Here is a 14,672-nt window from a genome sequence, read left to right on the forward strand (position 1 = left end):
AATTCAATATTAATTACATTTGTTATTATATAACAGCTTCCAAACGAACGAAGCAAAAAGTCACTCACACTCATCTGCATCATCGTACTGATAAGTTAAATGTCTGTGATTTTCACCATACAAAGATCAAGCTCATGTACTTCTGCAACACACAGTAAACTGCAGGTAACTTTGTGCTAAAGATGGTCTTTTTTAGTCCGCTATCTGTGCTGGATGTCGTGTCGGCAGGTCAAATGGCCTCCTCTAAAATATGGACAGGGTGTCGCTGATGTATTGAGAAATGCATAACAGGCTATATGAACAGATCGGGACTTAACAGACTTTTTTGGTTTGAGTCTGCTATCGCCAGCAACAGCGTCCATAGGCTTAAAGATAAAACTGGAAATGGAACAAAATGAAAAAATGGCCAAATGAGATCAATACATTTTATGGCAAATTATACTCTGTCATCCTATTCAATACAGACACAACTTTGGACTAAAGAGGAGGAATCATTCCTTACCACTCCCAGCGTACAAATGAATTCTCCCAGGAAGTCATGTTCGTAGAGCTGTGTGGCACACTTGTCTTCATCGAACATGGCAAAGCGAAGCTTCTGGATCTCCTCGAAGTGGTAGTCCACCTGAAACTTCACTCCAAACACTGGGTTCAAATTGTTCACGGCTGTTTCAGTGCGGCCAAGCTAAAACACAAGAGACAAAGACAGGGACAGACTTTTAAAACAAAAAAATATGTAATCACATGCAATTCAGCTGGACTGTGGCTGAACCTGCTGATGGAACAGTGTGGTTTCACTGAGAAGGCACTACGTTCCACTGAACATCAGTTTACATGCATGCTTGTAAGCTATACATCTTATCCTGGTTGTGATCAGATTCAAGACATTGTGTTTAAACTGAAAACAGAATAACCTGATTACATCAAGGCATTTTTCTTAAGAGGCAGTTTTTCTTTTTTGTGAAGGCTTGTCTCTGACTCCTCCACATCCAGCCTCTCTCTGTCTTTTCTGTACCAAATGAACTGAGCTTAATGATGAACCCACTCTAGTCTATGACTGCCTGTACTCTACTACATTTACCACTCTGGATTTGGTTTCTCCATCTTATCACCAGTAATGAAATGCAAGAGCAACAAGCAACAAAATGTTTAAATGAAACCGTTTATTTGCACTGCAAAACAACAGAGTGGAGTAATGCAATGCAAAAGCTGGTCAGTAGTGCTGAAACACCATCCACTGTAACATTACAACCGTGTAAAAAAGTGTGAAGAGATCAAGGTCAAATAAATGCAATTTCATAGGGATATCAATACAATATATATAAGAATTAGTATTATTATTAGTTTAGTATTTGTAAGCACCTCATTACCAAAACACAGCGGTTCCAGCTGCACTCTCAGTGCTCCTCTCAAACTGACTATAGTGGCAACAACAACCAGCTCCCATTAGCAATAGGCTGTGTTTTTAGTAATGGGTAATGGGAATGTGACATCATCAACAGCACATCAGCCATATTTGGAGGATGCCAACCTTCACCTGTACACCATCAACACCCTGTTCAACTCAGTGTAACTCGGGTTGACCTCAACATGGTTGGTAAAGACCATTGTATGGTGGGCTGCAACAGCCAATCACACAACCAACAACCAAAAACAAATTTGATCACGCTGAGGCGCTGTGAGTGCAGGACCTTTGGATACAGTAAATGTGTGAGTACAGCTTTAACATTTTCTCAGTTTAAGATAGATGGAGGATATATTAGGTAGGCAGTGAGAAATAAACTTGTTACTAGTTACTGTATAGAGGCTACAACATGTTATGTGTCACACAGTCAGAGGATATAAAAAATAATAGTTACTGAGGATCTTGGCACATTTGTAACACTGAGAGTGCTAACATCTGTTTACTGTGTGTCAAAAAAGAAGTGCTGAACTAACACAAAAAACACTTCACATTGATTAAGGTTCAAAACACGAAAGATTGCACTATACAGTCACAAACAAAGGTTGGCTAATGCTGCTTCATTTTGCTAGATAACGGTAAACTAGTTATGCATGATGTTTTAGCTGATGTTTTGTTAGCATTAAGTTAGCATAACAATAGCTAAGCCTAACCCTGTCATTAGCTAAGTATCATTAAGTTCAGTTTTGTAATATATCACCCTTTGTCTCTGTTGAGAGCTTCTCTTTATATGGACATTTGTCTTTCGTGAGTACTTAATACATTTCTGATGATAAACAATTGACAGATGGCAGATGACAAATGACCAGAGACAGACATAATGACTGCGAGTATGCTATTGGCCAAAAATGGCAGAGCCACCCAAGAATTCCACAATCCCCATTACCTAAAATTAATATCAACTAAGTCTAAGTCAATCCCCATTCCTTAAAATTAATATCAACTAAGTCTGTAGTTGAGATCAAAATGAAGGGTAAGCTTGATCCATCTGAAGATGGGTATGGTTTGACCCATGAATACTGAGTACTCACGGTCAACATGTTGACGAGCTACGTGGATGGTGAAATCCCACAGCAAGATGATCTATAGTTCTCTAGATGTTCTTAGCGTGCTAACTTGTTCAAGACAATAAACTAATGTTAAGCAGGTATAATACAATGTTTGCCATGTTCACCATCTTAGTTTAAAATGTTAGCATGCTAGCATTTACTACTTACCATAAAACACAAAGTACAGCTGAAGTTGATTGGAATGCACTGGCTGCTCACAAATTTGTTCATAAACCAAGGAATTATAAAATTGTGACCTGATGGTGATGCTAGCTTAAAAAGTCAAATGATCATAAGTTACAATTACAATTCATTCTATAGAGAACATTAATATATGTGCCACATTTTGTAGCCATTTAATCCAACTGTCATGGTTTGGCTTAGGATCCAAGAGCAGCACAAACTGAACCCAGGAATTTCTGGGTGGTTGTACCGTAGCACACTAGGTGCTCGGTGAGGAGCGAACAGACCCAGGAGAGGTTTGGTGAACCAAACAATTAACAGTTCTTGGGTTCAACAGGGGTGAGGCTAGAGACATGGGCAGAGACAGAAGGCATGGGTGGTTACCAGGGGTGCAGAGAACGGACGAAGTCGAGGACAGGCAAGATTGAAACTGGGAGATCAATCCAGATAGTAATGCCGGAGAGTCTTGCATAAGGGCGAAGACAGTCTGGCAATGAGTGAGTGTGCACAGCAGCTTAAATACTGCACTAATTGCTATGAGCCTCAGGTGTGTGATCAGGTGAGCAGAAAGGTAGGCGTGGCTGAGTGTGGAACAGTACTGAGGCCACAGGTGAGCAGATGAGGAGACAACGGCAGCAGGAAAGAGAACTGAATATACTGTGACACTAACAAGTGTTCAGACACACACTAAAAAGCACAAAGTCCATCTCAATGGTGTCGCAAGAGGAAAAGACAGGGGATCAGTAATGCCATGTCTAGAGCGATGTCACTAGAAATATGCGGGTATTACCTTAGCTGATTTCATCCATTGCTAACTCAGTCTGTCTGCCATTGGTGCCGAACAGGTGATGTTGAGTTGAGCAGCCTCATCAGAGCTTTTTAGCCTGTCAGCCTGCTGCTGCTGGAAACAGCTGAGAGTACACTTTTGTGAGACTGACCCAAATGGTAAATGTACCGTAAAAGCAAAACAAAGAGTTAAAATGGGCCAAAAGAGTAATTTGGTTCAATGTTCTAATGAAAACAAAAAAGATTATTGTAGATTGAAGATTGCTTTATTGTCACATACACTCATAGTTAGTACAACATAGTCAAATCTGTTCTCTCTGCATTTAAATCCATCCCTGAGGAGCAGTGGGCAGTCACTGTGTGGTGCTCAGGTGCCTAGGTCAAGGACACTGACTGGAGAGCTGACCTAAGGTACATGTTCTGATGTTGGAGGAAACTAGACCACCTGGAGTAAACCCACCCAAGCACAGGTAAAACATGAAAACTCCATACATGAATCAAACCCTTCCAGCTATGAGGCCACAGTGCTAACCCCTAATCCAAGGTGCTGCCTAAACTTAGTTTTCCTCATTCTTAACTACTTTTCGCAGGTCGGTCCAGCTTTGAGGTATTACAAGTGATGAGTTCTCATCGTCCCCCCCCAAAAAAAAACAAAAGCCTGGACAGCACACAGACAGATCAGAGTGCATGGATGTCTGTGAGAGCACTGTAAGAGTCATTTTATTTGCTGTGGGTCCTTGTAGTCCTTGTAACAAGGTGGTCGGATGACTAATACTCACTAGCCTCGTTACTCTCCAGTGTGACTCACCCAGAAAGCACTGCAGGGTGTGTTTATCCACCACTAGATGAGGTCACTATATGCCAGTTTCGGATTAGAGTGAATATAAATGGAAAGTTTGAATGTTCATTGGACTGATACATTGTGGATGGCAGGCATGAAATGTCAACACCCTGACACTGAATTACATCTGCCCATGTGCTAATTCACAGGTACTAAACAAAGCACTTAACTGTGTTTGTCATATTTTATCACAGTGGTAATAAAAGGCTATGGTGTTTTGGTGCTTGGACATAAGTGTTGCTAAATTTAAGTCAGCCATTTGAGTTGATTTTAGTTCATACACAAAGTAAAGTGCAACTACTGTCAGCACAGAGCTGGTGATGATTCTCATACCTTTTGATCCTTTTTATCCATGCCATGCGGTGTGGCATAAAAGGTTAGCAATGTTGGTTGGTGGGTCCACCATGTTGGTTCAGATGAAAAATTTCTCAAAAACTACCAAATCAACTGCCATAAACAATTGATTGTACTGACAACTGTAGCCCCAAGAAGAAAAACCTATTGCTTAGCGCCACCATGAGGTTGACATTAGTGGTTTGAAGTGAAACATCCTGAAAATTACTCCACTGATTGCCACATTTGGTACGGACATTCATGGCGACTCAGAATGAATTGTAACTGTAGTGATGTACAGACATTTCATTAAGTGCCATCATCAGGTTACTTTGTCCAAAATGTTTTTAAATGACAAAATAGCTTCAAAACTAACAACATACCATATCCTCAATTTTTTGTTTACTGCTATTTAGTAAATGTTAGCATGCTAACCTACTAATCTAAGATTGTTAATACGGTATACATACCGTACTAATGACAATGTTAACATGCTGATGCTTAACATCAATATATTAGTATTGTCACTATGAGCATGTCATACATTAGCATTAGCTAGCTGAAAGCATCACTGTGCTTAAATGCAGCCTCTGAGAGCATTTTTCCTGCTCAACATCAGCATGTTAGCAGCCCCAAAAGCAGCCTTGCAGAGCTGCTTTTATTCTGTCTTATTTTAATGAAGGCACGTGGGAAAGGGTTTAGCAGCATAATATAAAATATTTGACTCCTCTATGCACCATCCTCCAGTTCATGGCCCATTCATTGGTTAGTTGTTCTCTCACACACATTACAGCATAGAGTTACGGTAGACTGTCCAATCAGGAGTTGTTTTCTTTGTTTTTTCATGTATTATCTTTTGATTTTCTTCTATTGTGCAGTTAAACTGAACTGGGTCTGAAGGGAAAATACATATCATTTTGCTTCGATTCATCTGTCTCAAGGCAGCTGAAACTCTCCACCTATTGTCTGACATGATTCAGTGTTTTCCCTTTGAGTATAGTAGTATAGTATAGTAGTATAGTATCAAATAACTGCATGGACATATGGTACCTCTATAAAATGTACCTTTTACATGCCATTATCAATACTTTTATCCAAAACATCTTATCTTACTCTGACTGTAAACACTGTTATTACTAAAGAACTGAGAGGCTGCAGATCTATTTTGGAAAGAAAAGAGTTAACTTCAGCTTGCTTACAGCACTTATCCATCTGTCTGACGCATGGGAGGACAGCAGAGAAGAATGGCTGCACTTTTTGACTTAAAGACTGATATTACTGGGGCATCATGGCCGCCTGACAGACTGCATATCTTATATTTGTGCCACTGTGGATTTGAACCTGGCTGACCGACTCTGGAAATGAATCAGACTCTTGAGGCATGAGAGGTTTACTATCAGAAGAAAAGGCATTTTCATATATGTTACCAATGGTGCAATATTAACAATAACAATATACAGCTGGAAGCAACAATACCTGACTACAGGGCCATGATAACAAGAATGTCTTGAGACAAACTCCCTTGTGAGCACACAGTTATAGGTGTTTGCTGATTGGCAGTTATTTGGGGTTGGATGGTGCTTTAGGTTGTATGACTGCTCAAGGACCTGTTAGGGTTTGGATTACAAGTACTGAAAACTACCTGAAACATTTGAACTCTCTTATGGTAAATGTGTGTATGGGATAGACCTGACTGTGCACTTGGGGATTGAAAAAAATGTTAATGACCAATATGAATGTAATGAGGTGGTTTATAGTTTCTGTGTTGTTTCTGGTGTTCAATAGGGAGAGAAAAGAGAGCCAAACAGCTCAATGTTTACGGGTTCAGTCAATAAGACGAGCCCAGGTGGTCTCCAGGACTCAGAGATATCAGAGAAGTTGCTGTTAAAAAGAAATCACTTGAACAAATCTGCAGAACCAAAAACAAGAATGAACTTTTTGGCCACTTGGGTACACAACAAGCTTTAAACACAAAAACAGCTTATGACCTTTAAAAAAGTGAGATGGTGCTAGCAAACAGTTGCTTATTTACACACAGAGCAGATAGGGAGTAACATTAACCTTATTTTAGAGCATCCACCAAATGAATCAAGTCCAATACTCTCCTTTTGCTCTGGCATGTTTTCATCATCTCTGTCTCTGTATCAGCTAAATGCTCCGCTATGTTCACCAGCTAGAACCTTACTTTGTCTGACTGCTGTTTGGTGCTGGGCAGGTGGTGTACAATGGATTTATCTGAGCTTTTTCCCTGAAAAACAGCTTCCTGCTGCTGGTGAAAATTAGGCTGATGAGAGTGGTGAGAGAGAACCAAACCGGTTATGGACCATAAAAGCAAAACAACGAGCTGAAAGATGTGAAAATGCACCGCAGCGCTGAGGGAAGCTGCAGGATGGAGTGATAATTATCTGTTGCTCGTCACTGTGAGCTTCACCTTTCACATTGCGCATAGTGATTCGATCCACTGTGAACAATATTGATTAGAGCAGCTGCAATAATCCATGTGCATATTTGAATTGATTTGATCACTCAACCAAAAAGTAACCCAAAAAAGGCTGATGTGTGCTGATGACGACTTTGGTGAAGGACCTTGTTATTCAGCTAACTTTCTTTAGATGCTCCATTTAATGGTGTTTAATAAAGCAGAAATGTCATTGAAATGTTCAGTATCACAAAAATTGATCCTGCAAAAGACATTACAAAGCTATATAAGCACTAATAACGCACTCAGCACAGAGATGTGAGTTTAAACCCTGCTGATTTTGGCATCACGTTGAATGTGAGCTTTCACTTGCGTTACAGGCGTACATCTGTGTCCATGACACGTGTTGAGATTAGTATGAGGATTTGGAGTTTGGAGAGAAAAAAAAAAATCAAAGGACTTTAGAAAATAGCCCAAGTAGTCAGCTAACTGTGTGCCACATCATTTACATATATTAGATCCACATTTCTGTAGGCCTATCATGTCCTCTAAAGCCTCTCTAACACCAGTTTTAGCTGCTATCACATTTTCCCATCATGGCGCCCTTCATTCACCACTTGCTTGGTACCACTTCTTTCTCTATCTGTCGCTCATTCTCTTTCTTTCTCTGATCTCTGATTTTCATTTTCCCCTCACCCTCTCTTTCCCTCCACCCTTTTCTCATCTCTCTCTCACACACCTCCTCGCTCTCACACTTTTACCCTCCTTACCCCCTCTCTCCCCGAGGGACCCAGCTGCTTCTCACACCTCTATCTCAGAAGGCAGACAGACAGACAGACAGACAGACAGACAGACAGACAGACAGACAGACAGACAGACAGACAGACAGACAGACAGACAGTGAGACAGAGAGAGAGAGAGAGACAGAGAGGGGAAATCTGATGAGAGAAATGAGAAAGACAATCGGAGGAGAGAGAAAACAAAGCGAACAGGAGGGGATCAGAGAAAGTGAGAATGCTGGGGTGTGAGAGAAACAGCGAGCTGTGGATAATATCCGAGAAAAGGTTTGGGCCTCATTTCGCCTCCTCCATCGTTCCCTCACTCCAGGAGCACTAAGCTTTTGTTTCCCTTGCCGTCGCCATAGAAACCGTTGGCAATTTCATATCAGAGCCACATGCCCTGCTGACCGACAGCGAGCTACAACCCGAGGCACTCGCCTACACACACACACAAGCACACATGCACGCACAAACACCAAAGCCAGCTTGCCCTGTTGACCAGCTGTTCGCTACAAAAAAGCCTCGAGGCGGCTGCTGCTGCCTACACACACCAAAACTTCATCGCCATGTCTCGAGCATCTTCAACTTAGCGCACGTTTTTTTTTTTCTACACCATGAAAATTCTGTACATCACATGACATCAGATGTTGTTTATAGAATTAGAGCGAGGCAGAAGGTTACGCAAACAAGAAACAGAACACAGAGTACAATGTGCCTGAGCTCAACCCATCCGCTGACTGATGCAGGACTGTCATTTATGTGCATGTATTATTTATATATACATATTTGTATGTATAAAATCTATAGTCAAGTATCATTCACATAATCAGTTTTACATTGTACTATTAACATACTGCTTGCCATAATAGCTTCTGGAGATTCTTTCTATTTTCTTACTATTATAAACCATTTTGTTCAATATAAATTTAGTGAAGAGGGAAACGAGCTTGCTAACGATCAGTTGGCAAACTTCCCTTCACTCAGCTCAGTCACTAACAGGACCTAGGCCTACTTGTGGAAACCTATTTTATTAATTTGGCAGGCAAATAGTGTCTTTAACCAAGTCTCCAGAGGCAGACCAGTGCTGGAAGATGCTAACAAATATTACAACATCCTGGGCTCAGCACGCCGGGGCTCATGCCAGATGGTCAAGACATCATGAGTTTGGATCTAGTTCACAACATAAACTGTCTGCAAAGTACCATAGACAACAAACACAGTCTTCTAGTCTTTCGTTTGCTGGAGGAGCCAGCATGCTGCATGTGACCTTGAAAGCACTTCTAACACTTATTCAAATCATCCATCCTCCCTTCAATCTTTTCATTTCTGCCTCCCTTTTATCCTCTTCTCTGCGCCTCCCTGGAGTTGAAACACACAGCATGGCGAAGCACCAGAAATGGGTTTGACTTCTTATGATCCGAACACTAATATATTACTCTCTGTTCAGCCTTTTCGCCACAATCTGCCATTCTCATCCTCTGCTGATTTCTCTCCCTTTTCCACCTGTTTTATGATGACAAATCATGCCTTTCACATATTTCACATCTGATTCTCCGCCTCTCTTTTCATCTGCCAGTTTTTCTTTTATCCCGTCACCCCTTCCTCCTTACCTCCACCCAGTTTCCATCAACTTCATGGAAGAGAACACAGAACGGGTCAGACTTGGAGGCTACATCTCGGTCCAGCAGGCTGGCTGCGGTGACGGACAGCTCCACCCGAGTGACGCAGTGCTGAGGTGCGACGCTGCGTGTCTGGCCCTCAGTGGCCGAGCCTAGGGTGTAGGCCATGGTCTGAAGTCAAGACTAATCACCCTGGAGAAAAGAAAGCAAAGAGAAATAAGTAGACTAAATCCCACTGTGGCTGTTTCTTGGGTGACCACGGCTGCCGCTTGATAACTGACAACAGAATAATAACACATTTTGAACATTTAGTACCGTGGCTAAAACTAGAGTGTGGAATAGACAACAAAATAGAGTTCTGTAAACTAATTAAACAACAAGCCAAGCCAAAACAGGTGCTCATTACCGTCAGTACAAGTACAACCACCTCATGGTTGCCTGCCTCCACCAACCAGTCAAGCTGCAGTTCACATCCATGTCTGTCCAGACTCCTACATGTGGTGAAGGCTTTGAAGGAATTTAATAAAAGGTATTGAGTGTCTTTTTTGGCTAAATGGAAATTATCACCGTATCGACATGTTTGATTCCAGTGAATGATTTCCAGGTAGAAACATGCTGTCTTCACTTAGAGACTGTTTTTCCAGAGGAGCACAGAGGACAGAGAGAGAGCTTCATCACATGGAGCAACGACAATCACCTGAAGATCAATATGAGCAGAGCCAATGAGTTCATGGTGGACTACAGTGATTCAAATATGGGTGTTGCTGCAGAGAAGCTACTAACTGAAGAAGTGGACACTTCATGCACATCTTAGAAGATCTCTACAATCAGCACAGTTTCAAGGCAGACACCCAAGACTAGTGTCTCCAATTGAGTATCTGCAGATGTGAAACTTGGTCACAATCTGCCTTCTGTTCCTCAGTTATGGTGTTGAATAAAGGCCAGAAAACGGTATTTGCACAACACTGTGATGTCACAGTGAAGCTGACCTTTGACCTCTTGGAGATAAAATGTCATCACGTCGTCATTTTTTCCTGTGAGATATTATTGTCATGTTCTGTCATATTTAAAGTATGAATTCTTGAGTTATGGTCAAAAAATGTGTTTGGCCAGGTGACCTTTGACCACCAAACTCTAATCAAGTCATCCTTGAGTCCAAGTGAACAAAATTCCTCAAGGCATTCCTCAGATGTTGCATTCACAAGAGTACGCCTTTGGGTTGTCTGTCCATCCGTCTGTACATCGGCATTATTCCTCCGGTCAAGGCTTTTGTAGGCATGTGCACAAAAACCATAGTCAGAAGCTGCAGCCATGCTAGCGGCTCTGTGAGATGAACTTGGCAAAGTGATGTTTTGAGTTCAATGAAAAAGTGAGTTAACATGCTTGCGTTCAGTGTGAACAATGTTCATTATGCTCTTAGTTTTGTGTGTTAGCATGCTGACATCTGCTAATCATCAGCACTAAAAGCACTATGTCGCTAGTTTGCAGGCATTTGGTCATAAACCAAAGTCTTGGACTGCAATTAACGATTATCTTCATTATTGATTAATCTACAGATTACAAAACAGATTTTTTTCTCAACTAATTGATTAATTGTGTTGCCTATAAAGCATCAGAGCAGTGAAAAACGCCTGACCCAGTGTCCTGGAGCACAAGATGATGTCATCTTGTTTTGTGTGAGCAACAGTCCAGAACCCAAAAATATTCAACTTACTATTCGGTTAGATGAAGAAAAGCTGCAAATTGTCACACTTGAGAACATGGATTCATCAAATGTTTGGCATTTTTCTTTGAAAACAACAGCGGCAAGTGTCTGCCAACCACTGACGTCATGATCAATGAAAGACTGTAAGGTCCACCAAACAGTCTCTGGGAAAAGAGCTGCACTGTTGGTTGTTGTTACACACAGTGATGGCTGGTATCCAAGATAACATGCAGGTTCTCATTAGGGGTCTTATGTAACTCCAACACTTTACAGGAGCAAGAGTGTGTCTTACACTGACAGCTGACAAAATCATAAATTACAGGAAACATCACTGCAGAGAGAAAATAAGATAATAGCGGCACACTGGGTGTCCGTGTCACTGGGTGTGCGTTTCCCTGCAGAAACAAAGGGTTTACACAGGTAGACTGTCAGAAAATAATGTTGAGTTTGAAATTTGTGTAATTTAGGCAACATTTCAATGTTTATTTATGTTTGACAAAAAAGTACACGATTAAGTACTTGCAAATAATGAATGAATCAAAACTACAATATGTCACCTGTGGTTTTAGAGCCCTAAAGAGTTCAGTTTAATTAGACTAATGATACTGTTAGAACTACCCCCTGAGGAAGAGTTAACACAGACGGTAATACACACACACACACACACACACAATGTGAGGCCTTGACAATGCAGCATGACCCTAGTATAGGCCATTGCTGCCCTCTGGAAGCCCCAACGATATCCAGTATTAGACACTGCACAGACCACACACAAACACACACACACACACACACACACACACACACACACACACACACACAACCCCAGATCAAAGCCACCACAGAACCTCAAAAATGGAGCAATAAGTGGAAAAAGACATGAGAAAACACACTCATGTGTCGCGTATAAAAACTACACGTCTGATCAAGCTGTTGACATGTCCTCAGAAAAAACTTGTGTCACATTTTAAATAATTTCCGAGAGACTTACAGGACAAATAAACGGCACAGCGTAAAGGTGGTTTTGTTCTCAGAGCGGCAAGCTAAAAGGATGCAGTCTGTTGCTAAGATACTAAAGTGTCATAGCCAGCGTGCTCCTCCCATCCTGCTCCTGTGATGTCACACTGGTTGTGGTGATGTACTGAAAACACCAAAGTATTATTTTCATTCATTTGCTCAGTCATTCATAGGTGATGAAAAGCTTGTTTTGCCTGGCTGAAACACTTTTACTCAATCACTCATGGCTCATGAATGGACCACACGAGGAACGATTACGCTTACTTTTTCCAAGATGAGCTCAGAAAAATTAACAGGTGCCATGAACGGACACTGCTTACACAATTCATACGTGATGGTGCACTAAACTGGGGCAGGTGTTAAAGCAAGATATCTTGTAAAATGACCTCATAATCACCAAGACTGATTATCAGAGCTGCTACCAGGAGAGAAAACTATACTACGACTACTTAGATAGTGTGTGCTTATTCTTTTCTGGCAAAGACCAGTATATTTTGTGCCATCATGCTTTACTTTGATCAGCTGGAAACACAAACAAGGGCTGTTAACCAACTTTCAAGGCTGCAGGCATGAAAAACATCCTTTAAATGTCTTCCAATGATAATCCCAAAGAAGCTGATGCCATAACCTCACTGCAGTTGCAACACCCTGAACCTGCTATTAAGACCATATCACCTGCCTTTAAGGTGCAATTAGATCAAGACCGTTTGCACTCTGTATGTATGACAGTAGAACAGCAGCAAACTGCATATTTGAGTGCATTACAGGTATGCATGGACTATACAGCAGGATCACATAAAACCAAGCATTGGCAGCCTTGTCCAGGTCTCTGGTTGTACTAAGCGCGCTGAAGATGTTCACACCCAGTCAAACTGCACATCCACACCTGAGTCACCCCTGTGCAGGGGGCAGAGCAGAAAAAAAACCTGATATAAAGGGCAGGTCAAGTGTGTCGCCCTGCACAGAGCGAGCCCTGCACAGTCATTAAGTCTAATTACATGTCGTGTGCCTTATTTCAGTCAGACTGCCCAATAGAAATGACTGACTGTGAACAGCAGTCATTAAGAGATGAGGTCCACTTAAACTGAGCATGAAACAGACGTAACAGCAGGACAGCAACTCTCTTTCATGCATGAACACGCAAACACACTTGTCCATGTTTTCTTTAATGTTCACCCCGCACGGAAGGTGTTCAGTGAATGCCTCATCCTTCTAGTATCCTTCCCTTTTCCGTATTGAACCTCTCTAAGCAGCAGGCTGAGCGCACGTTTTGGCTTTGGAGTCATTTCGAGCCCCTCAGTGTTCTTCAAACAGCAAACACACACAGCAGCGAACTGTTCATGTCTACCAATGAATGTCAAAGTGGAACAAAATGTGAAAATTAAAGCCGCACTCACCTCACTAAACGACGACCAACTTCTCCGCTCTTCAGTTCTTTAATTACTGCGCACAGTGAGGAGAAATAAAATGCCTAAAAGATTTTTTTTGGGGGGGGGGTTTCTACCAAAGAGTGAAAACTGAAGTTGATGTTGGCATTTTCATCCACAGTGTTCGGAAAGGCGCAACAGTGTGTGACCATAAATCATCCTCGGATCCACCTGGACTCCTGTTCGCTCTGCTTAGCGCCACTGATGGACAGAACTGCTCGGTCAAGTTAACGGAGTTAGCTTACGCCCGGAAGTAATGCGAGTTCGCGTACAAAATAAAAGCGTCGCTGTCAAGGAGACGTGGATAGCTTCCGTCAGAAGTGTTTAATCCTAATTTAGAACTTGCTTTTGTAACATTTGCAGACTTGATCCTCAGACACGCACACTTTGCGTGACGGTCGTACCTGATGGTGGTTTTTATGAAGAGCATACAAACTGCCTGTGATGTATTGTAACATCTCTGTGGAAGATGGATTGTTCCCCTGGCTCTCTCTTGTGGTTAATACAGGTATCACGACCCATGTTTGTTCATTACTTTACAAAACACAGTATTTACATTACCAGGCGTGGAAGAATTGGTATTAAGTAAAAGTAACACATGTACTCAACATGCAGTGCAGTGACCCATCCTAGTGTTATCTGTCACATTTCGTTATTGGATTGCTATCACTGATGGATTGCTGTTCATGTTTCATGCTGGTAGAGCAGGTGGAGGTGACGTTATTTTAAGAGGAAAGTGCTTTTTTAATGTCATTGTGGAAATCAAATAAAACAAATAGAGACATGTGTGACGGGTGGATGGCGTAATGTGCATTATCAGCAAGTCACAGCAAGTAGAGTAACATTTAATGGTCTCATTTACTACAGTTTTCACATTCTGATGTATTTACATGATGGATTTTCATGGCACAATGTATGGTTATAATGTTCCAGTTTCAGCGGTGACAGTACAGTACTTTTATTTGTTTTCGTATGTTTTGCGTTGTAACACACTTTAACACCTGCAGTGGTGAGAGTGGTAGTAGTTACCGGAGAGCTCCAGCAGGGGGCGCACA

At 41.6% G+C, this 14,672-nt stretch overlaps 1 protein-coding gene across 1 annotated transcript in view; it reads right to left on the bottom strand.

The window, feature by feature from the left end:
* Nucleotides 1–13,827, bottom strand: part of cpne2 (copine II) — a 52,308-nt gene extending 38,481 nt beyond the window's left edge. Inside the window, exons 1-3 of the mRNA XM_070971712.1 lie at nt 13,588–13,827; nt 9,460–9,660; nt 503–682 (exon numbers count right to left, since the gene is read on the bottom strand). Coding sequence (XP_070827813.1) covers nt 503–682; nt 9,460–9,636 — 357 coding nt within the window. The 5' untranslated portion in view covers nt 9,637–9,660; nt 13,588–13,827. The remainder of the gene's footprint in view (nt 1–502; nt 683–9,459; nt 9,661–13,587) is intronic.
* Nucleotides 13,828–14,672: the final 845 nt, after the last annotated feature.

The sequence above is a fragment of the Chaetodon trifascialis genome, chromosome 10 (assembly GCF_039877785.1).
Source record: "Chaetodon trifascialis isolate fChaTrf1 chromosome 10, fChaTrf1.hap1, whole genome shotgun sequence".
NCBI lineage: Eukaryota > Metazoa > Chordata > Actinopteri > Chaetodontiformes > Chaetodontidae > Chaetodon > Chaetodon trifascialis.